General features: G+C 39.6%; 1 protein-coding gene across 11 annotated transcripts in view; it reads right to left on the reverse strand.

The window, feature by feature from the left end:
• Window positions 1-21,801, reverse strand: part of LRRC56 (leucine rich repeat containing 56) — a 58,955-nt gene extending 37,154 nt beyond the window's left edge. For 3 of the 11 annotated variants that reach the window (XM_053981475.1, XM_053981479.1, XM_053981469.1), the window contains exons 1-4: window positions 21,693-21,801; window positions 20,337-20,478; window positions 10,532-10,696; window positions 1,232-1,319 (exon numbers count right to left, since the gene is read on the reverse strand). In XM_053981475.1, the coding sequence (XP_053837450.1) occupies window positions 1,232-1,319; window positions 10,532-10,687 (244 nt within the window). In that variant the 5' untranslated portion in view covers window positions 10,688-10,696; window positions 20,337-20,478; window positions 21,693-21,801. The other 8 variants (XM_053981477.1, XM_053981478.1, XM_053981476.1 and 5 more) reach the window with 6 other exon arrangements.
• Between the last annotated feature and the right edge of the window lie 619 nt (window positions 21,802-22,420).

Raw genomic sequence — 22,420 nt, forward strand, 5'->3', positions numbered from 1 at the left:
CATCATGGACATAATGTTCTGTATTCTGTAAAGGCTGCAAAAGCCTAACCATGGGTAGGAGTAAGGATTTATTCCAGTAATGGAAAGGAAAGGGAAGTAGAGAGTAATGAAGGTGAAACATTTTACTAGCCTATCACAGCTAATGTAAAATGGCATAGGAATGGGAGCACCACTTTTGAGCATTATAGAAATGGCATAATGAGATTTCCTTATCAACTGGATTAGTTGAAACATGATTGAATAGATTATGATCTCTGAAAGAAATGGATGTAACTTACCTTAAATTATCAAGTGCCTATGAGAAAGAGACTTATTTATGAAATAAACAGAATAACCAATACAAAGGGGCTACATATACAAAAACAAAAGCCCCTTTCACTATTCTTGCTCAACCATTCTTGACAAACAGACATCAAACGACCCATTAAAGCTAGTCGGCTGTTACAGTAGTCATTTGCATATGAAAAATTAACTGCTTGTCTGAAAGCACCAGTACACAGTTTTGGGGATATGACTCCTTTTCAGCACAGAAAATATTACCCTGCAGTAGTTACTCAGTTTCAATGTAGCAGAAGACAGACTTGGGTGTGGTAGGAATCCGCATGACAGAAAATGACTGCTAGTACTGGAAAAAAAAACTAAGGCTTTACATTCTCAGTGTTAACTCTGCTACAGAGGGAATTCCTTTGGTACTTCTCACTTCCCTGGTTCAGTGATGATGACATAAAAAGAATGACAAGTGTTAGGGCTGCTTGGTTTTATCAAAATGATGTCTCTACAGGACCTGCCTCCAGCTCATTTTCCAGCACAGCTCAGTGAGACCGGGTGCCAAGACAAGCTGCTGGAAGCATAAGCCACCTGATACCACTAGCAATTCCCCAGTCACAGGGAAATCTCACAGTGGAGAGAAGCTCACCTTTGGCTCCTGTTTCACTAAAGACAAGAGTAAATGCTCATTTAGGGCCCAGCATATCATACAAGAAAAAATTGTCCAAACTAATTTGCTTTAGACAGAAGTCATGTCACTCATTCCATTGCCAGAGTTTCCAGTCCTATTCAGAGCCTCACACAAGAAGACAGAGATCAAAGAGTGTGAGGTACAAGGAGATCCTGTTTCAAGAACTCGTGAGAAGGGCAATACTTTTCACTGGCTGTTAGTTAGTGAATCCCCAGTCAAGACACCATGAAGGAAAATTCAATATGATGAGCAGAAAAAAAAGTGTTTTCTTACCAAAGTTCCCCAAGCTGATCTCTCTGGTGTCCACTTGCATCTCTAGGGCCTTCACTTGCTGCAGATCATCTACCCCTGCCAAAATTTTCTGTAAAGATAAGCAGAAATATATGTGTACTCTCATGCAATAAACCAGATGTCACAGCAGCAAAAAGGTGTAGAAAGATTTTTCAGTGTTTTGTCAACATATATTTCAGGTCAACATGGCTAGATGTGCAATCACATTGAAATGAATGTAGTATTCAAAGCCCTTTCTTCCTCGTAGCCCCAAAATATTCTAGTCTTCCAAAACTTATATATGCAAGGATGTGTATGTGAATGCAGACTCTTTCCTAATCTTCCCTAACAGCTTAAAGTCTGTGTTGATACATACATGTACATTTTGTCATGGCAGAGGTAAGCAGGAGGAACAAAACAAGCAGAAGCTATAGACAGAGGAGAGAGGGAAGCTAAGACTACCAGTGAAACACACAGCAAGGCTGTGAAATCCTAAGATGCCAAGCTGCAACTCCACAAGGAGCTGAAGCAATCTCGCATTACCATTGCTCTCATCCCCTCTTTCTTCCTGCTAAGATCCAGCTTCACTCTCCCCATTTTTCCTCATTCACAGTGCATATCCCACCACCTCCTTTGCATCAGCCTAGCTGCATGAATTCAACAAAGCAGACCAGAAGAACCATATCCTTTGTTCTTCATGGGTTAATGGTTCATGGAGGAGTCTGAAACAATCCTTGAGAAATGAGAAGCAAGGTTTATTTGTCACGCTAACTACCTGAAATTGCTGATGCTATACGTAGTGATGAAACTTCTAAATTTTCACCTTTCTATGTCAAAGGAGCTAGGGTGTGGGGCTGAACATGTCCAGTTCAAAGAAATGTCTGACCCTAGCATTCAGTTTCCTCCTCAATGATGCAACTAAGAGCAGGGGTTGAAAATATTGTCACCAACCTTTTGGGCCTTTACTTAAGGTGAAGGCAGAAAGCCATTCAGTAACCACCACAGAGAGGAGACAAATTTTCTCATTATTAAAAAGCTACAACATTCTTTAGGTTTTTTTAATAAGGGAGAACTTATTCATTAGAAGGGAATGTGTAGGACGACCTCTGCTTATGAATTTTGGGAAGAAAAAAACCCACAAGAATATCCAGTTAATTTTGCAAGGAAAAAATGGTGGTTACAACATTCCTGCTCATTAGGTAACATTTTTATTGTGCACAAGTGACTGCGACTTCTGCTGATGTTCCACATCCTCTTGCAAAGGACTTAAACCAGTCTGAATGTAACTGAGATGGCAATCCAAAAGCACATGGTTTCCAGAAAAAGCTGAGCATTCCTTCTTGAAAAGCTGTCCCCCTTTATAAGGTCTTGACTTGCACTCCTAAGAAACAGAATTATCCAATATCTTCAACTGCTTTTGAACTATTTTTAAAGCATTATGTTTAAAATTGTTTTTTAATCTTATTTTTAATCTTTTTTTTTAAAACTGTGATTTTAAAGAGCCTGAACATAAGAAAACTTCTAAGACACTATCCCCACATGCAGCCACCACAAAATTTGTTTTGCTCTTGCAAAGGCAGCAAACTTAACAGCTACAGACAGCTTTCTCCCTCCAAGTGAACACAAGATCTCTCATGGCAAGACACATTTTGCAGTAACCCTTTTCAGCAGATGACACTATCTGTCACGTAGCACGAGATTATGTGTGAAATGAGAGCTAGCTGATATCCTGGCATAAAACCATGCACTCAGACAGCTGGAATTGGATACAAGCTCACTGTCATTAAAGGAAGAAGCTTCTGAAAAATACCTCCCTGCCCGCCATCAAAATAGTTTTAAGAGCCTACATCAGAACAGGAAGAAGTCTCAGAATAAGTAATAAGCTTAGGGTCACACACTTTGTCAGTTAAGTAGCAAAAGGGCCTGATACCCCAAGGAGTCTTTGCTCTTTTTTTTGTTCTTTTCTCCTTTGCTGTCTGCAAGTTCCCCGCATGCTGTCCTTCACCTGCTGTATTCCAGACCGCCTCCCTTCACAGTTCTGCTCCCTGATCTTTTTTTTTTTCAAAATCCAAGTATAAAATTTGCATGAAGTTATATTCTCTCCTTGTCTAGGGTTCCCTATTCCTTTTTCTCATACCAGGGATTACCAGTGTCATTCCCTGCCCTCCTTTTCCTCTTCCTGATGCATTATTTGTACCTTTTCCACTGCCTGAGAAATGAGCTGCTTAGTGCACCAGTATTTTATACTCCAATAGGCAGAACTTTGACTCCAGTGCTGGAAAGGATTATTGGCTGTCATCACCAGCTCTTTGAACTATAGATAGCTGCCTTGAAACATGTGCTAATCAGATGAGACAAACTCCATATATTCTCAGTGCCCACCTCCCTGTTCTGCATTTCCAAGAGTCTCTATGACAATCTTTGCCCTTCCATCTGCTGATGGTGAGGAGATGCTGGGACAGCTTGAAACCAGTTTGCTGTGGGATGCACAAGTTAGTGTAGTACATGAAGGAAATGGGAAATGCTCTTGGGTGGAGGACATGAGCTCATTTAAAGGCACTAAAGCATTGAGACCCCAGATGTTGATTGTAAGCGAGTCAGCAAGCTAAGTCCAGGGTGGCAGTTCAAGAGGAGGATACATGGGGAATGGCTCCTGTAGAAGATTGTTAGGACATTGCTATTCTCCAGACACCATTCTTGGCATGCTGGTGTACCTGCAAGTGTGATACTTCTCATGTCACAGCTAAAATTCTGACACCAGGAATGGGGGCCATTTAGGGAAGGATGGGGAAACATTTAAGCAAAGATGAAACCTATTTAGCAGGATCTTCTATTTGTGCTGTTGTTTAATGTCAAAGCATGGGAACCTCCATCAAAACTTGAGAGGAGGGATATTTTGGATGAATTTTGCTGCAAGAGAAAAAAAAAAAATCATGACCCAACATACTGAAGGGGTCATCAGCTTGGACAGAGAGATGTCTGACATCATGTGGATAGAAGTGATGCTCAGTGCTCTGTCTCTCTTCATTCCTAGGGCCATCCTAGGTCTAGGAGAGGCTCCTGCCCTAATTCAGAGGTGTCCCACTGAGGTTTCAGGTACTGACTGCCTGCCCCTAGCTTAATGGGATGTTCTGACAGCCAGGGACAGAATGTCTCTGCCTGTGCCCCAGGAATGCTTACAGACATGAAGGTGATGTGCCATCTAGGTGTTTCTTTGGCTGTTTCCAGCTGCTTAGCCTCCAGGTAGAGCAAACAGAAAGGGACCAAGGATCTGTTCTAGGCAAAGAGTGGGATATATTCACAGCTATTTTGGATCAAAAAGATACTTTGAAAAAACCAATATAATCCTAAGCTGAGTGTTGGTGTTCAGAGAGGACTCTGCTTGCCACCCATCTGCAGCCCTGCAGGGTAGGTATCAGTTAGACAGAGATGTTTTCTGAAAAAAAAAATAATCAAACATCAAAATCTTTCTGGCACGTCATGTTCAAGAAGGTGGCCTGAAAGGTTGATCCTGAGCAGCAGTTTGACACTCCACTGTAAATTTGTTTATTTAAAAGGACACATTTCCATGGTAAAGCACCGCACAAGTCTTTGAATATGCTTTGAATACAGGGTAAGTAAAACAAAGATGAATAAAGCTCACTTTACATTTTTCCGCCTTCTTTAAAATAGGATTAAAACTATTTTTCATGAAGAATCTATTAGTAAATAATTTAGCCATTATTTTAAGAAGCAGGTCCACGATGTTTCACAAACCATTCCCACCAAACAAAATGTCTAGCTAACTGGAGACTACACACTGGTTTGGAAAGCTTCTTTTCTGACTGACAAGAAAAGCCAGTAAGTATTCTGCAAAAAATTGCAAGTGAGAAATACTTCTGTGCTTGCAGATCTTCCCAATTGGTGGAGCAGTCACCTGGGGATGGTGGGAAATCCAGTTCAAATCCCACTTGCAGCTATCTGTAAATTCCTTAATGACAAATAATATCTGTTCAGTCAAAACTGACATACACAACTGATGTCTTCTCTCTTCCCTAGATTTTTCACATACTCTAAGAAAAGTAGGCATGTTGCTGAAGAACAAGTTGCATGCAGCTGTCAGAGAAATATTTCCAGCTGTGCATGTATTTTGCTGATCCTGGTTAATTTGGCTAAGACAGGAATTCCAGAGTGGTGAGCTTGTTCTCTTTGAATACTACACCTGTATGCAAATACTAAATTCATGTCCATTCATGTGTTTATTGCCTTTTTTTTTCAAATTCCCAACTCAAGTATAATCTCTCCTTCCCAAAAAAAAAAAAAAAAAAAAAAAGGTGCTAAAAGTATGACAAAATATTTCTTCTAAGAAGGCCTTAAGTGATGCAATGCAAGGGAACAGAACTTCTCTGTGGCCCCACATGCAAACTTCCTTTCAAAAGGGATAAATGCTGCAGATGCCCAAAACTAAAATATTTAGCTGTATTTCACTACTTCCTGCATATACACATAAATACATTCTTCTCTCAGCTCAGATGAAGAGATTAGCTAGGTGCTACAAAAAGATTTTCTTGGCTTATATGGGAAGTGTACAAGAGGGCAGTAAATGCGAAATTTAAGTAGTGGTGGATGCATTAGTAAAGAGGTCTTTATTCTTGTGCTGAAGACCCAAGTCATGCCAGCAGACCCACATGGATAGGCCCTTGCCTTGTCTTGCTATCTACAGCTCAGCTCCTCACTGACTCATGCTGGGGAGTCACAGTTCTGACACCTTTTTTTAACCAGTACTAAAGATCTGATGTGGCAAGTTGCTGGGAAATCTAACTATTGCAAACTTCAGCAGGCATGAAGGGCACCACAAGATGGGAGGTTTGCTGATCTCCCAGAAAAAGCCTGTGTGACTTCTGTAAGAGGATAAAAACTGTTTCAACTATGTGCTGAATTAACAGGCAAGTCGATAGACATTCTTACCACAGTTTTTGCTTAGATTTGTTGTAAGGATTTACTTTCCTTCACAGAGATATAAAAAAAGTCATACTGAAACATTAATTATTTTTCCTATCTAGGAATTAGGTACACAGACAGCAGCTACAATCATTGTTCAACATTGTGTTACTGAACATGGAAAAGTCAAGACTGTAATGTCATTTTATGTTAGGCACTGGTGGCTATAAGTAAATGACTATCTGAGTTTTTTCATATAAAAGCATGCATATGTGTGTGCATGCATATAAATATAAAGATTCCTGAAGTGAAAATTTGAATGTAAAACATGAGATGCCCAAGTAGAAGGCTGAACACTAATATAACAACTACAAGCCTTCAGTACTGTAAAGGTATTAGTGTTAGGAGAGGAACTTATGAAAGGAAAGCTCTGAAACTGAAGGAGGCTTTGTAATATTTTTTTCCCAGTTCACAGTATTACCTCTACTATCTGCTGCCTTGAGGAATCTGATCTAACTTTGAAACTAGCTATGCTTGGAGCAGAAGATCAAACTTGCAGACCTCCAGAGGACCCCCCAAAAAATTATTATACGTTTCTAATGAAGGATGCAGCAGATCCAAATTCAGTCAAATTCAGTTACTTCCATTCCCTTACTCTTCCTAATTTATCAAGATTCTGCACTTTCCTGATGTCCAGTTTTTTCCTCAAATCCAATTATCTTACAACTGTGAGGAAAACTTTCTGCAAAAGAAAAAAGGAAACAATTGAGCCACTTCAGCAAGAATCCAATCTGTTGTTCCAGGACCCTCCAGCATTTTCTTTTTCCCATGAGGATGAGTGCATACCATATGAAATACACCCTAACCTCCTGAGCAACAAAACTAAACACCACATCCGAACACGTGTTCCTAAGTTTGGAAAACACGATTAGTTGGAACAGGATCAATAAAAAGCAAAATTAGAGAATACTTCCTTTCTTCTCTAAAGATCACACACAAATGTGATTGGGTTTTATAATGTGACAATGTCTGGAAGATCATTTGACCTTGTAAAATGAGTATCTTCTGAGAAGTGGAATGCTTTTAGTGGAAGTCAGGAAAAGATCCTTTGCAAACAGCAGGGAGAGAACAAAATAAAAATATGATTAAAGACAGGTGGCGCCCTTAATTTCAGTTTCTCCACATTTAATGAAAAATCTGTGTCACAGCCCTAATAGAATTAAAAATTAATTGCCCATTGTTAGCCAGTTTTCAGAACAAAGTGAGAATTTGTTCACCCTGGTATTCTACAATATCTGACAACCATGCATAAGGATGGACAGAGCAGGGAAATATTAATAAGAAAATAACTAGGAAAATATAGAGCTGAAAATATTAATAGGACAAGTACAAATGTAAAAGCAAGAATGCCTATTAATATAGAGGAAGATTAAAGAGTACACCAGAAAATTGATATTGATACTAGCAGAAAGAATAAAAATTACATCTAATAAAAATGACATCTAATGATACCAACCCTTGCATCAAAAGCTTTTGACCTGTATCTTGGATGAAGGACATTCAAATATAAAAAGATGTTACACAACAGTGCAGCAAGAGAGCTGGCAGCAAGAAGAAACTAGAAGATGTGGTTAACATAATGGAAATATGGAATCATACAGGTTTTGACGTGAACATTATGCTGAAACAAGGCTACAGAAGACTGTACAGAAACTGTGGTAAATAAGCATAAACTCTAAGTGATAGAATCAACAATGGAGATGAAGAAAATGGGCAACAGTCCAGTGGTTTTGTAGAAGTTGTCTTTTGTTCTACATGGTCCAAGAAGGCAAAAAAAGGAAAGGGGGAAAAAAAAAAAAAAGCAGTCTAAGCCAAACTTTCCTGGCTTTGGAGGAAAACAATGTAGCAAGTGGATAAAAAGTGAAGGAACACAAGTGTCACAAGTTTTAGAGAGTTCTTAATAATGCAGACTGCTAATGGTTTCACTACAAAATAGACAGCCATCCCTCTGGAAAAAGGGCATAATGACTCAAATGTGCTGGCGGAAATCAGGTTGCAGGCTGCAGTTCAAGGTGCCAAATCTACACAGAATCTGCACATTTAGACTTTGCAGCTTCCCGAAACTCAAACCAAACTGATGCACAACAGACCATTGTGAGGACAAGAAGTAAAGCTGAGTATGTGTCTCAGGGAAAAAACCTTCCTCAGGAACATCCATAATGTGTTCAAAAATTTGCCTACACAACACTACAGAAGTGTGGCCCATGCCTTTATTTGAATGTAAAACAATTTTACTTTAATGAGCCTGTATTTTAAAAGTCTATTCATTTCCTTCTCAAAGCACTTCAGTGGATACAATCAATAACTCCTAAAATATTCACATAAATAAAACAATCAAAAAGATACTGCAATTGTATTGATTTAAGCAAGACAACCTTTCAAACCATTTGACTGTCAATGGCATGTGGGTCCTTAAAGAATTATGCATGTGAAAACTAGTTTTGTATTAAATGTTTGAACATTCTGAACATTTGCAAATCCAGAGAAAGTAAATTTATGGCAGCAGTGGTTTCCATTTGATCAACATAAGGGTCAGAGAATAGATAGATGAGGTATGTTATTAAAACAAGCTATAAACACTGTGAATGTTTCCTTGACAATGTCATGTAGTTTTTCCTCTGAGCAGGAAGTATCCTAGCTAGGCCAACACAAATGTTGAGTTCCAGGACAGGAAATAACTGTGTTCAGAAAAATTAGCAGGACGGTGTACTTCATTTAAAAGAATCTTTAAAATGAGATACCTTACAAATGTTAAAACCCACAATCTCAAAAAATGCAAAACTCAATTATTTAACTTCTTATCTACATTTTTAAAAGTTACAGAGCAATAAACAGCACCTTCATGGCATGTAGGTAACATTGCCTTACATACACTTTTCTGCATACAGTTTGCTGTAAATTAAAAGCAGCAGAGGTTCAGAAAGAGAACTTCATGACAATGAAAGAACTTCCAGAGGGTTTCATTCAGAATTGATTGAATCAGAGGACAGTTGTTTTGGTTACTCTAATGGGCTTTGGTTCGTGCCCTAACAATACAGACTAATCTAAGAGGTTCCCATCAGATTTATACAGGCTGTTGTAGGCCACAAACATATTAGACTGGTCCAATTCTATGCCAGGTTTTAAAAAAAGACCAAGAAGTAGTCAGAGGTTCTCACAAGCCCAAGGAAAGTGAATGGCACAGATCATACAACCATGCAGCAATTCTTCTCCAGAATGCTTAAAATATCCACTCTGCAGAAAGGAGTTTTTTCACCTTCAACCATTTTATAAACACTAAAAGACTTGGCTAATTAGGGAACAATAGTTCTGCCTAATCTACAGCACGTGGTCAGAATGGTGGCTGGTATGTGGCTGGGGAGTGGTGTAAACCCACAGCTGGAATATGCTCCTCTGGAAGCTCTTGTCTCTCCACTGGTGCAGTGGATACACAGGGGATTGTGGATGCTTGCAATCACCACCCTAGCTGTTGGGAGCACCTGAACCACAGCCTTGGTAGCCCCATCTGTCTTTCACAAATGCTCCCCAGCAGAAGAGAGATTCTTCTATAGGTCTGCAATACAGAAAGCCTCTCTCCTCAAGCTCTGCTCTCAATTCTCCCTTACTTTAGCATGGAAAAGTGATGTTGTTTGGTCAGATCCTACACACCCCACAAGATTTCACCCTTAATTAGTCCTGAGCAAGTACAATTCAGTGTGCAACCAAGTATTCTTTCACAAAGCGAATTCCTTCATGAAGATTTCAGCATGTGACTCTCTTTCAACAGGCTACATAGCAAAATCATTTCCCCCAGCCTAAAAGGGAACATGGCTTTCAAATATGCTTTGAAATTCCTCCCACTTTGACATGTATAGAAAGTACTTCTATCATTTGCAGAATATTTTAATTGGCTTCTTAGCAGGACAGAGGATTTCACTAACTTGGAGGAAAAAAACTTGTGTTTTAAAGTCACACTCCTAATCTCTAGAACAAGATTAATGTAAATTCCTTTTCTAATGCTAAGATTCAAGGTACTCCAGATGGCATTAATGAGATCTGTGTAGACTATAATTATTCTACCTGTACTTTTCTTCACGCTGCTTCAAGAACCCTGGCAATAAACACATCTACAATCATGCTGGGAATACTTTTGATATGAAACGAGGTGAAAGGAGGACAAACATTTGATATACTTTCATAAGACAGAATCTACTTTACGCAGAAATCTAAATGTCAGAGAGGCAACAATCCACAATCACTACAACAGCAGCTGGAAGGTTAATACAGCTCTGTATGTGCCAGTTTGCCTCTTCCACTTCATTAAAAAGTTGGATGTCTACTCACCAGTTTCCTGGGGGAAAGATGTTCATCCATAAGCAGCTCTCCGTCACCTTTAATCAGCAGACTGGGATTTCGGTTGCCTTGCCAATTCAAATCAGTTTCCTGATCTTCAGATGAGCCTGGATGAGAAACTCTGTCAGGATTCCACTTCAGGTCCATTTCAACATGCTTTGAACAAAAGGATAACAAGCAGTCTGATTTTTCTACCCGTATTTATTATTTTCCTGTCAGCAAAATCTATTTTGACTCCCATTGCAAGACAGAAAATGCCTATAGAGATACAGGTTTCTTTAATCAGCACAAACCTAAAGCTGTGCATTACGTAACAGGTTTTTCCTTTTCTTCACCCTCAAGAGTGAAGAGTCCCACACCTCATTCAGCTTTGAGTGTAAGCTTTCATAGCAAACTATTCTTTGCTATGAAAGAAGCCAGGCATGCCTACAGCTCTGTACAAAGAAGGAAGCTAAGAACAAACAACTCAGGACATCTTTCCAGCCTTCTCACTACTCCATTCATCCTTCTCCAGTGTTAGTGAGCTTCCCATCCACACAGGCTCCCTACTTACCCATTTCCTCTTGAGAAACATGAACAACACCCAGCAAAACTCTGCTGGACTCCAGACTGCAAGTGCCAGAACCAAGGCACAACAGAACCTCTCAAGCATTTTGATCTCTGCCTGCAGGTAGCATGGACAAAACCTGTCTGTGTTTGCTGCCTAAATCAAACATCCCAGCACTGTTATTGACTCTAGGTTAGGCAGGCAATGGCTACTGATTTCTAGTTCTAAAGAAAGTCTCGGAGAAAATAAATTAAAAACACAATTTAAATAAAATTGTGTTTGCTTCAAGTGAAAAATTAATACAAAGTTTGAAGATTAAGCATTTCACATGTGGTCATTCTTCAATTCCCAAAGATATCACTTTCACAGAAATATTAACAATTATCTTTGAAATATGAGAGTAAGCATATGTACACCCGTTAGAGTAAAAAAGCAACCAGCTGTACCCAAATGGTACAAGCATTACTGTGATTTATACAGCTATTTACTACTACTTGGCAACAAGGAAGTATCACAGCTGGAAATGCTGCTGTAACAACCAAAGACTAGACTAGAGAAAAGCTGTCTTGCTCTGCTGAAGGGACACCTGCCGTTTTGTTCTGTTCTCCGCTGCAAAGCAATATTTATTATTAGTGCTGGAAAAGTAATTAAATGATCAAGCTAATCATAACTGGCTGACAAAGCATCAGTGGTGGCCAAGACCTGAGAATTACGACTTTCCTTCCTCCTCATACTAATAAACAGTTAAACACAGGAGTAACTTCTGTTAGGACAAATAGGAGTTCTGAATGCTCAGTTGATCATCTCTACTCGACAGGGCTGACTTGGTACAAGCTTTGGATCAAACAGACGACTTCTTTTGACTACTCAAGTCCAGTCAAAATTCTTCACTTGCACAAGAAAAAAAAAAAAAAATCAAAAGACTCTGTACTGTCAGAAAAAAAACAGCAGCCCTTATTCAAACAAAAAGTGATGATACACCAAGCCTCTCCCTGCAGAATCTACTACACTATGAAGGGAGGAGCCAAACCTTCCTATTCCTAAGTGTTCCTTCTGTACACTCATCAGGGCAGAAGAAGTCCAGAGAAAGCAAACCTTATTTTTTCCAGGTCACTGAACCTACGTGGCAAGCACTCCTACAAGAGAAGCTGACTGCTGAAATGTGCTACAGCTAAGCCACAGCAATATTCAATGTCTAAAAACATGTTCAGGAACAAATTCTTCAGAGTCACAGAACCTCTTTCAATCTTTCTTTCTGGCTTATAAAATAACCACCATGAAGTGACTTGAGAAGTGATATTTGCAGCTTCTAAAACCTCAGTATGCCTACAGTAGTGTAAGGACAACTTTCATACATCAGTTGATTAGGAGACCTCAAAATCACTGTGTCTTGCATTTTAGAAGAAAAGTTACAATACATAAATATCTATTATCTGTTTTTTTTCTAAAGAATTCTGGAATTTCTCAGACTTTTTATCCTCTACTTTCTTTAGAACAGGTCAGTATGATTTAGTCAGAACAGATTTGTAAGAGTCATCAGTTGTCCAAGAAAATTAAACAATCTTCTATGAAGGTGTTCTGTGACAACACCTTCTGGTGTTGTCATTATTTTCCTAAGAAGGAACTATTTTGGTCAATAACTGATTTGAAGTAGAATATTCTTGTCACATAAATTCTAGAATCCTTTGCCAATTGCACAAGACTTGTGTTGGATTGTGTGCGAGTACTGGTGGCTCTTTCTAATTCAAATGAGGATTGTTATTATCCAGAGATAATCTTGTATGCTATCAGAGCCAAGTGCAGCAGTAGTCAGAGAACACTGATGTAATATGTGAGTGCAAAATGAGGTAACAGCAGGCTGCAAAGAGTTAACACACACACATAAAACAAATTACTGTTCTCTCTCTGTTGGGCCATCACCATCACATTTCAGAACATCTTCAAATCTTTGAAACATGTTGGTACAGCATTTACTTTAGGCTTGACAAGAAGGAGATCAATTTGTGGCTTAATATTTGAAGTAATACTTTGTTTTATACTTCCTGCTATTGATCTGCTCTTATAATTATTGTAACATTGGATTAGTGAGAAGTATTTTCGTTATAAATTGTTTGTGATCAAGTTGAATTATTATCAGCAAGCAAAACTAATTTTTTACATGTTTCTATCATTTCAAAGCTTTCTCCAGAGACAAAAGAATCTCCTTCTGAACATGGATCAAAATAACACGCTCAAAATAAGATTGTAGAAAAATTAAGAGTGCAGAAATCCTAGTGGTGAGGTGCCAATATTTCATAAAATCCATGAACATCTGAAATCTCCAGCACGGTGTAGCAGCAAGAAGGGGGCACAACATTTGTTCTCCTAGAGACACAGGAGTCACATTGCTCGTTTTCATCAGGTCCATCTGATGAACCTACAGCTCTGCCAAACACACAGGACAAGCCAACACTGACCCAAACTAGTGTTAGCCTCAGTGGGACAGTTTACAGGGACTGCAAAGACTTCTGCTGTCACTAAAGAGGTCTGAAAAGCCACAAACCTGAAGATTTCCTTCTCAGACAAGGTGGTTGCACTGGATGTATGTTGGATCCATGTGCTGAACAGAGCCATTCCCACAGTGCTTTGTGGGACACACAAGGATGGAAGCTAACTGCACCTAGCACAAACCTGCAGTGAATCCAGTGGGACAGCAGAGCAGTACTGGTAAGCACATGAGTGTGTCGGGGAAGAGCAAATGGCTGGAAAATAATGAGGTTTTATACTTCATGTGAACACTAAGAAGAATAAAAGATTGAAAGAAACCAATAAATTAGTTTTTGCAGGATTTGCATCAAAAGTCTTAAATTGGCAGGTTGTGACTTGTGTGGATAACTAGAAGCAAATAGTCATTGAGTGCAGGAGAAATCAATGACCAGAGCAGTGAGATGGAAGATTTTGAATTCTACAAAGAGTTAATCTGCCAACCTTCTCTACTACTGCCCCTCTCCTTACCCAAGTGAGCAAGTGTAATCATGGTAAGTTATTCAATTCACAGACATGTTGTGACAGTTCATTAAAAACTGCAGGACATTTTCAACATATATAAATACCAGTAATAAAAACCATTATTAAAATTAAATGATCCTTGGAACAACACATTATTTAAAATCCCCTCAGAATACTGTAATTTGCTAGAAAGAAATTGGCAGAGAATAGTTATTTGATGTTCTTAGGGTCTGACAATCTGGTAAGACTCCAAGATTTTATTTTCCTGCTATAAGATTTATCGAAGAGTCAGCAATAAGATGGTGTATTCTTCATTAAATATATATTAATACACATTTAAAATTCAGCAATTGCCAGAAATGTCTGACTCAATATTAATTACGGCTTCTTAAGACTGGGAAGGAAGCTCTAAATTGTGTGACTAGGCATGATAAGTTCTAATGCAGCCTTCATGACATTACCTAAACAGCTTGTCCAAGCAATTCAGTTACTTTTTAAAAACAAAACACCCCCAACAATGGTAATTAATCGAAACTCACTCTAGGAAAGGCATATACCTCTGCGTATTAACATCCCATATAAAAAGGAATCTTTACTGCCTCAGGCCAGTTTTTCAACCAGCATTCTCTCCTGCTCTGTGGCTACTCATGCCTTCACTGGACACGAAGTGTGCCATTGCAGTGGGGGCACTGCAGTCTCTGGGCCCTTATCTATATTTTTTGGTCACCAGCCAAAACATTCTCTAGGAAAAACACCCATTTGAGAACCATTGTGCTATCTATCCCTTCACGACAGGAAGTTTGCACTGCAGACTTCCATTTCTCTTGTCTTGCATAATATAATTTTTGTCTGTATAATTCAGAATCACAAATTAGAGTAGTGCCCATACTGTTGCCACTGACACAGAATGAAAACAAAGAATTCTGTATTTATATATATATTTATATATATATATTCTGTATTACGGATTTGACAAAACTTTTGGTTTACAAGTCCCAAGAGAACTATGAGTTCCCTTTTAAAGTGTAATTTTGCACAAGTGCACTGCAGATAACCTCTTCTGGAAAATAACTATTTGGGCAGCTGGAATTTACTATGATGTCATCAGGAAACTACTGTTACAATAATCCACCCATAATGGCAAAAACAGTCCCTGCAACATTCATGTAATATAAAGCATCCTGCAACACATCAGTCTATTTTAGCAGGTGCTGCTTCTAAATAGCTGAAAAATAAGACATCAGGCTTTTTATTAATATGAGGGGGTTTTTTTGTGTATGACTAAACAATTTGATTTAAACCTTCTGGTTTTGTTAAGCAGAACAAGGTAATGACTACTTCAGTAATGCTACTTTAATATCAAGGGATCATGCAAACACTATAAAGAGCATTCATAAATATTCCCCTTCTGTGCCCCATTAAAGAAAAAAAGCTTTTAAGGGAAAGATGAAATATTAAGATAACAATATCCCATTTAATATAATTAAAAATTCACTGACTTTAATGACACTGGATGACTCAAATGTTGAATGATATTTTTGTGTAACTGTTCAGTTAATTTGAGGTCTTGGTTCAAGCATCCAAATGTGCATATAAAGCAAGTGTACTGATTTATCTAATTTATTTACCTTCCTTATTTATGGCTTTAAAAGCTATATGAGTGTTCTGATAGTTCTTTGCTATTAAATAAAAATCCTGCTCCGCACTTACCACAACCATGGCAGGTAAGCCTCGGGATCTGTGTCCCACAGACTCCTCAGGGAGAGCTCTTGGGAGCTTTGTGGACGTTGTAACACCCCCATGCATGGAGCCGAGTTCAAACTGTGCTGTCACTCAAAGCAGCACTGATCCCAGAGAAGAAAATGCATGCTACAACCCAGACACAGTTGAGATAAAAGATGTCTAATAGTCTTTAAAAAGTAAGTAATAATAAAAAGGCAATGCCTTTAAAGTTACCAATTTCTCATTTATATACCTACAGATTCCATGTAGATATATTAAAAATAATTTCATCATTACAATTGCATATATAATACTTTTTTCCCTGAGATCCCGCTGAGCAGGGTGATATGAAATGTTTTATCATATGAGCTGGCAATACCCCCATATTACATAATTCTGGAGCTAGCTTGCCAAATTTTTAAGGCAACTTCCATGTACGAGTATCCAGAAGTCACTCTGGCATTCACGTTCCCACCACCCTAAACTTCCACTGCTGGGACCAAAGTCCCTTCCCAACAGATGGCTCCAGTTACCCCAGGGGTGTCCCTCTTGGCTCCCTGCACACCCCACAGTCACACAGCCAGACAGGGTTTCCTCACTGGCTCAGCCCTGGGTTTCCCATGGCAGAGTCCCAGATGTCTGGAATCCTAAAGCGATTAATTGTGGTGCAGTAACACAGAAACAGCTTGAGCTGGTGCCTCTGGGGAGGGAACCCCAACAAAGGAATCCCCAGGTTTTGTACCCTCCATGCCTGTGATGGTCTGGGGTCTTCCTGATGAGCCCTTGGCTCCTGCTGTGTCCCAGTGTCCGGTCATCTGGCCACCACAGGTCCCTGTGCCCTTTTGCTGTCTGAAAGGTCAGCACCAGGTCACAGCCCCTTGCCTGGGGCTCCCACCCAAGCACAACCTGCAGCTCCCACTGCAGTTGCACACCCAGTACCTGCTCTAAGTGTATTGCTCAACAAAACATCCTCATAGCAGGATAGAAAAGCAGATCACCCTCTATTATATGTTTGACTACATTTCAAAGAAAAAATAAACCTAAGTCTAATCAATTGGTTTTAGTTTTTCGAGTCCTGTGGAGGAAGGTGGTCAGTGGTAATTTCTGTCTGCCTACAAATGTTTATTGATTCTCTCTGTACTGCAAGTCTCCAGACAGTGGCTATGGATGAGTATGGATTATGTAAATCCTTAGATACTGCACGAAGCTACAGATTGAGGGTTTTTTTCATTTATAAGTGAACTTCCTGCTGCAAAAAAAATGTCTCAGGACTCTCTTCTGCTATCTGTCCCCACAATGAGCCCTAGAAAAGCAAAGCAGAGAGCAGGATGTAGGGATAGCTGGTGAAAAACAGAGCTCCAAGGTACCAATGCCTTCACTCTCAGAAGGTTGTCAAATGCACTGAAATTGTTTCAGTGGACTAGATAACAGTAAGTCTCTCACCATTCTATCAAGGTAGCCAGGATCAGGAAACCAAATTTGACCCTTTATGGCCACAAACTTTTATCCAATAGTGTCCAGATGTTAAATAAGGGAGAAATGAGGCTGGTCTAGTTAAAATCCTCTTTTCCTTATTTCATGGATAGCTAATTACAAGGTACACAGGAATCAACATATCTGTGCTTGTCACACACACAGATTCTGCCTTAAATATAGATGTCACTAGAAGATGTATTTACCTTCCTTGCATTTAAAAGGCATAATACAGCAATTACTTAAAAATTCAGATGCTAGGCATGTTGTTAGACATACTTAAAAAAGGACATCAGCAAAGCAAAAGCAAAGCAAAAGCAAAAGCAAAGCAAAAGCAAAAGCAAAGCAAAAGCAAAGCAAAAGCAAAAGCAAAGCAAAAGCAAAGCAAAAGCAAAGCAAAAGCAAAGCAAAAGCAAAGCAAAAGCAAAGCAAAAGCAAAGCAAGGTTTTGCAGAATCAGTACTTTTTCAAGATTTATTTCAAGATTCATTTTAATCCATGGACTCAGAACTGAGTGACAGTCCAAAGCTGCAGAGAAGAAAAACTCTATGGTTTTGGTCTTCACAGCAGTTTTAAGTAACCACCAATTAGAAGAATTTCCAGATTCCAGCTGAGAAAAGGACAATAAAAACAGACATTTTTTTTTTCCCCAGCTACTACTGCATTGCTTTTATAAGCCCTTTGAAACACAAACTTCTGTACAGGATGAAAAGGCATCACATATGGTATTTCTGAATTTCAACATACTCTGGCTGCCCTCAAACAATTTTCAGTCTTTTTTTTTTTTTTTTTTTTTGGTAATTAAACTATTTAAAGCAAGAGATTCCTTCCTGGCCTGCAAAGCTGTTTGAAGAGTGGCTGGTAAGTTTCTGATTTCCAATGTGTTGCTCACATGGGACAGATTGTATAAAAAGAGATAGATTCTAGATGAACTTGTAGAGAAACACTGAACAGTGGATGATGCCACAGGAGATAATTTAGTAACAGACATTGCCAAAATTTTAGCAAGGGCAGAAGACAGTGAAATGAAACCTTGAGAAATCAGTTTGGGCTACTGATAAGGTGGCATTACAACTGTCCTGCTGGACCAAGGCTACTACTGTAGTCAGAAACAGATCCTTTAAAAACACTATCAGAAGCAGAGATAGTCCAAAGTGATCCTTTCCCTGGTGTGCTGCTGTAATTTCTGGCAATCAACATCTTCCCAGTCCAAAAGGTGAGCTGTGTTCAACAGCTGGGAAGGTGTACAGGGAAGCAATTATTTGTCATGTCTCAGGACATCACAAATAGCCATCCAATGACTAAAGAAGACACAGAAAATTCATCAGGAAGCAGTTTTAAAAACTGAGAAAGTATATTCTTGCATTGTATTTATTTAAATTGTGGAAGACAGGCATAGGTTGCTTGGAGGCAAGATTAGAAATTAGGTCAACAGCAGTTAGAATTATGGAGGATACATCTAACTGTCCACACCATTCATTAAATTATAGCTTTCTTTTGCATCATGTCATTTCATCTCCTCTTCTCTCTGAAGCATTTCATGGAAAGAATTTCAATTCTGCCATTTACCCTCCAGGATGATCAGCTTTGCACATAAAATACAATATATGACCATAAGGACAGTACATGAACCTCCACTGTTTTCAACCCCTATTCTCAGAAGTTTTTAACACTGTTTGTCTGTTTGACCAGGTGCAAGATTATATTTTCACATAACAAGCAAAATTTCTGAATGCTCTTTCATAAGTATCAATAATTTACTTAAGCTACTTCATTCTAAATATGTTTCTTTTCCCCACTTTGAACGTGGGTGGATACTACATTAAAATAAAGCAAAACCATGTCCAATCACCACATATGTTAGGAACATTGAAAAAAAAAAAAAAAAAGAAAGAAAAGAAAACCAGTTTTAAGAAAAAAATAAACTTTTTAGAAAAAAGTTTTAGAACTCCATTCTAAAACATAATTTAAAACTAAAGATGTAAAATATGCAAGATAACCAGCCAGCTTGCTATACTTTGAATATTGCTTCCAGATGTGAGAAGCTGTAGTCAAAGAAACATGTGCTCTCTAATTTTTTTTTTTAATATCAGATAATGTTTCTTTGAACTAGCCAGAGTCCACAGTCTTTCCTTTTAATACAGACATGTTAGTATTTACTGCATCTGCCATGGCAAATCTGGTCTTCTGATTTGTATTAGAGCAAGTACCTGTGACCCTACTGATATAAAATAGGTTTTGCTTCTAATTTTTTTTCAAGCCCACCTGTAACTCCATAGAAGGTATAAAAACACCAACCATTAGAATAGTAAACTAAAATTATGCAGCTATCTCTAAATTTCTGTGAAAAGCTTATTAATTTTCCTATTTAAAAAAATAACCTCTTCATAGTTCCTCATTAATAATATTAATCCATTCCCATTACTGACAAATGTAGCAAGCCCAAATTTATGATATTTTATATAATGTTACTATTTTGCAGCACTTTTATACTACTTCAAACACTGAGGATAAACATGATTTCTTTAATGGTGTTCCCTAAGGAAATACAGTTAGAGAAGCACCTGCATTATCATCAATAACACCATTCCAGTCCAATGCTAAACTCACATCTGGTTTCACATGGAATCTGTATCCTGCTTTATATGGGATCAGGTCCTTTGAATTGTGTAAGAACAGGCTGATGGCATCCCAGGCCATGGGCAGAGCCGTTTCTTTTACTGAGAGCAGTGTACAACTAACAAACTGAGCTGCCCACAGGTAGATGTATCCATATATCAACCCCCTGAGAGGTCAGACCTACAGGAGCATAGTCATTGTCAGTGTTAAAGCCAAGAGAGAGAACACAAAGCCCAAAAAAAAATCACCACAACCTTCACAATGAAACCTGTTAATGCCAGCAGCTCTGAGATCTGACATGCCTGAACACTGTACATTTAATCCATGATTTTAGGCAAGTTGAAACCAGACAAAATAACATGAAGAAAAGTAATACCATTAAATGGGAGAGTAATTTTAAAAGGTTCTGAAACATTTTCAGTAATTTGTACATTTGACATTACTTTACCTTTTCTTCCAATGTCACTGCTGTTCTGCATCATTTCCCATTCCTCTCCTACAGAGATTTTAATTTAGTAGTCACAGCTGTTTATCTTCATTTATCTTGACTGACAGGTGCTCATAGTGTTATTTAATTGTACCACGTCCTGCTAAAACAACAGTAAGAACACAATCTTCAAGAGAACAAAAAACAAAACAACAAAACAAACCCAAGAGATTCTAAGCACTTAGCAATTAATAAAGAGAAGTACTTTATTCACTGTAGCAGCAGAAGTCCATGCTAATAGGGCTTAAAAGTGGAATAGGACATGAAGCAGTAGAGCCTAGAAGAGCTTAATGAAAGTGTAACTCATTAGAGTTCCCAAAGAGACCGTGAGAATGTGAAGGACTTGTTAGAGAAGGATCTACATAGTTGGGGAAAAAGAAGTTTTTTACTGAACAAAAGGAACACTGATATTCCTTATTCCTAGGAATAAGTTGATTCTTTGTTAGAGAAAGCATTGCCATTGGGGTAGCATGGCATAAAAGGTTAATGTCAATATTTAGCATACTTTCACTGTACCAGTTGTCAGAAAACGTTGCCACGTAAAAGCAGTCAAAATGGAAAATAATAGGTGAGCAGGAACATTTATATCAGGAATCAATAGCTATAGAAGACAGGTGCAGAGCCGGGAGAGCACAGGCCTCACAGACAAGACAAAGGGAGAGCTGAAGGTGTCCAATTAACTAATTACTGACTGCTAAAAACTATGAGGGGTGAAGAGTTTCTTGCTGACAGAAAACATTTTCCACACCACAGAGGGGTCATGGGCAGGGACCACACCTGAGCCCCTTCTTCAAGAAGCTGAAGGAAGCTTAAGTTTGGCACCAGCAAGTCTCTTCAGCCCTTCAAGAGAAGCTGAGGAGGCACCATGGAGGAGCACATCCTCTCAGTGTGAAACACCTGGGAATACTTCTACAACTTACACCAGCCCAGGACTTTTTATTCATTAACTTTGTTCTCCTCAGCGCTCCACCAAAACATAAAAATTAAATACACTGTTACATCTACCAGAACATAACCAAAGACTTTCAGTCTCAGACCTCAGGTGCTTTCCACCTGCACATAGGCTGGATTGCTACAGTGATGCACATGCTTTGGTGGGGTCTTCAAACTCTGGGAAGCATTGGAGGTGTTCCACCCCGGGCAGTGTGTCCCACCCCGACACCGTGGCCCCCACAACGGCCTTTTTCAACGCCCCTTAACCTCTGTGCACAAGCCCTGGGAAAGGAGGGGTGCCAGCCCCACGCCCGCCCCCAAACACACACACAGACAGCTCCGAGCTCCCACCCTCTCTCCCCATGGGACGGTTCCTGTTCGTACCTGCCGGCCGTGCCGGGGCCGCGGGGAGAACGGGAGAGCAGCGGGGCGGGAGCGACAGCGGCCGCCCGTCGCCCGGCAACGCCGCGGCCGCGGCCCCGGCACCTGGAGCGGCCCCCGGGCCCGCCCACGCATTCATCCATCCATCCATCCATCCATCCTCCCATCGCAGCGGCCCCGCCCGCTGCCCGCGCCGGGAGGAGGAGGAGGAGAGGCTGGAGAGCCTCCCGAGGCAGGAAGGGTTCACGACTCGGAGTGGCAGAGCAGCGTGCTTGCAGTGGAAAAAGCGGCAAGGCAAACAGCGGGAGCAAACTGGGGGAGCAGGGGTGGGCACGGAATTGAGGACAGGAATGGGACGGGAAAGGCAGCAGGACCCTCTGTGGGATTTGGGTGACAGGTGCTCACACGGCTGAAGGAGAGGTTGGGGACATCTCTGTTCCACACCACATCCAAAACCTTTGCCGGCCGATGAAAAACTAACGACATTATCATGCACAAAGGTGATCTCACACGCCTGCAGTGTGTGCAAAAAATGCAGCTTGTGGCAGATAACAAGGCTGGTTTCACCAAATGATTTTGCATTTAAAAAAAACCAAAACAAAACCAAACAAAAGCAAACAAACAAAACACCCAAACTAACCAACTAAAACACAAACAGATTCAAAGAATAAATTTCCAGACCAGAATTGTCAAAAGATTAGACATCTAAGAATGAAGTTTGTAATAACCTG

Source organism: Vidua macroura, chromosome 6 (genome assembly GCF_024509145.1).
Source record: "Vidua macroura isolate BioBank_ID:100142 chromosome 6, ASM2450914v1, whole genome shotgun sequence".
Lineage (NCBI taxonomy): Eukaryota > Metazoa > Chordata > Aves > Passeriformes > Viduidae > Vidua > Vidua macroura.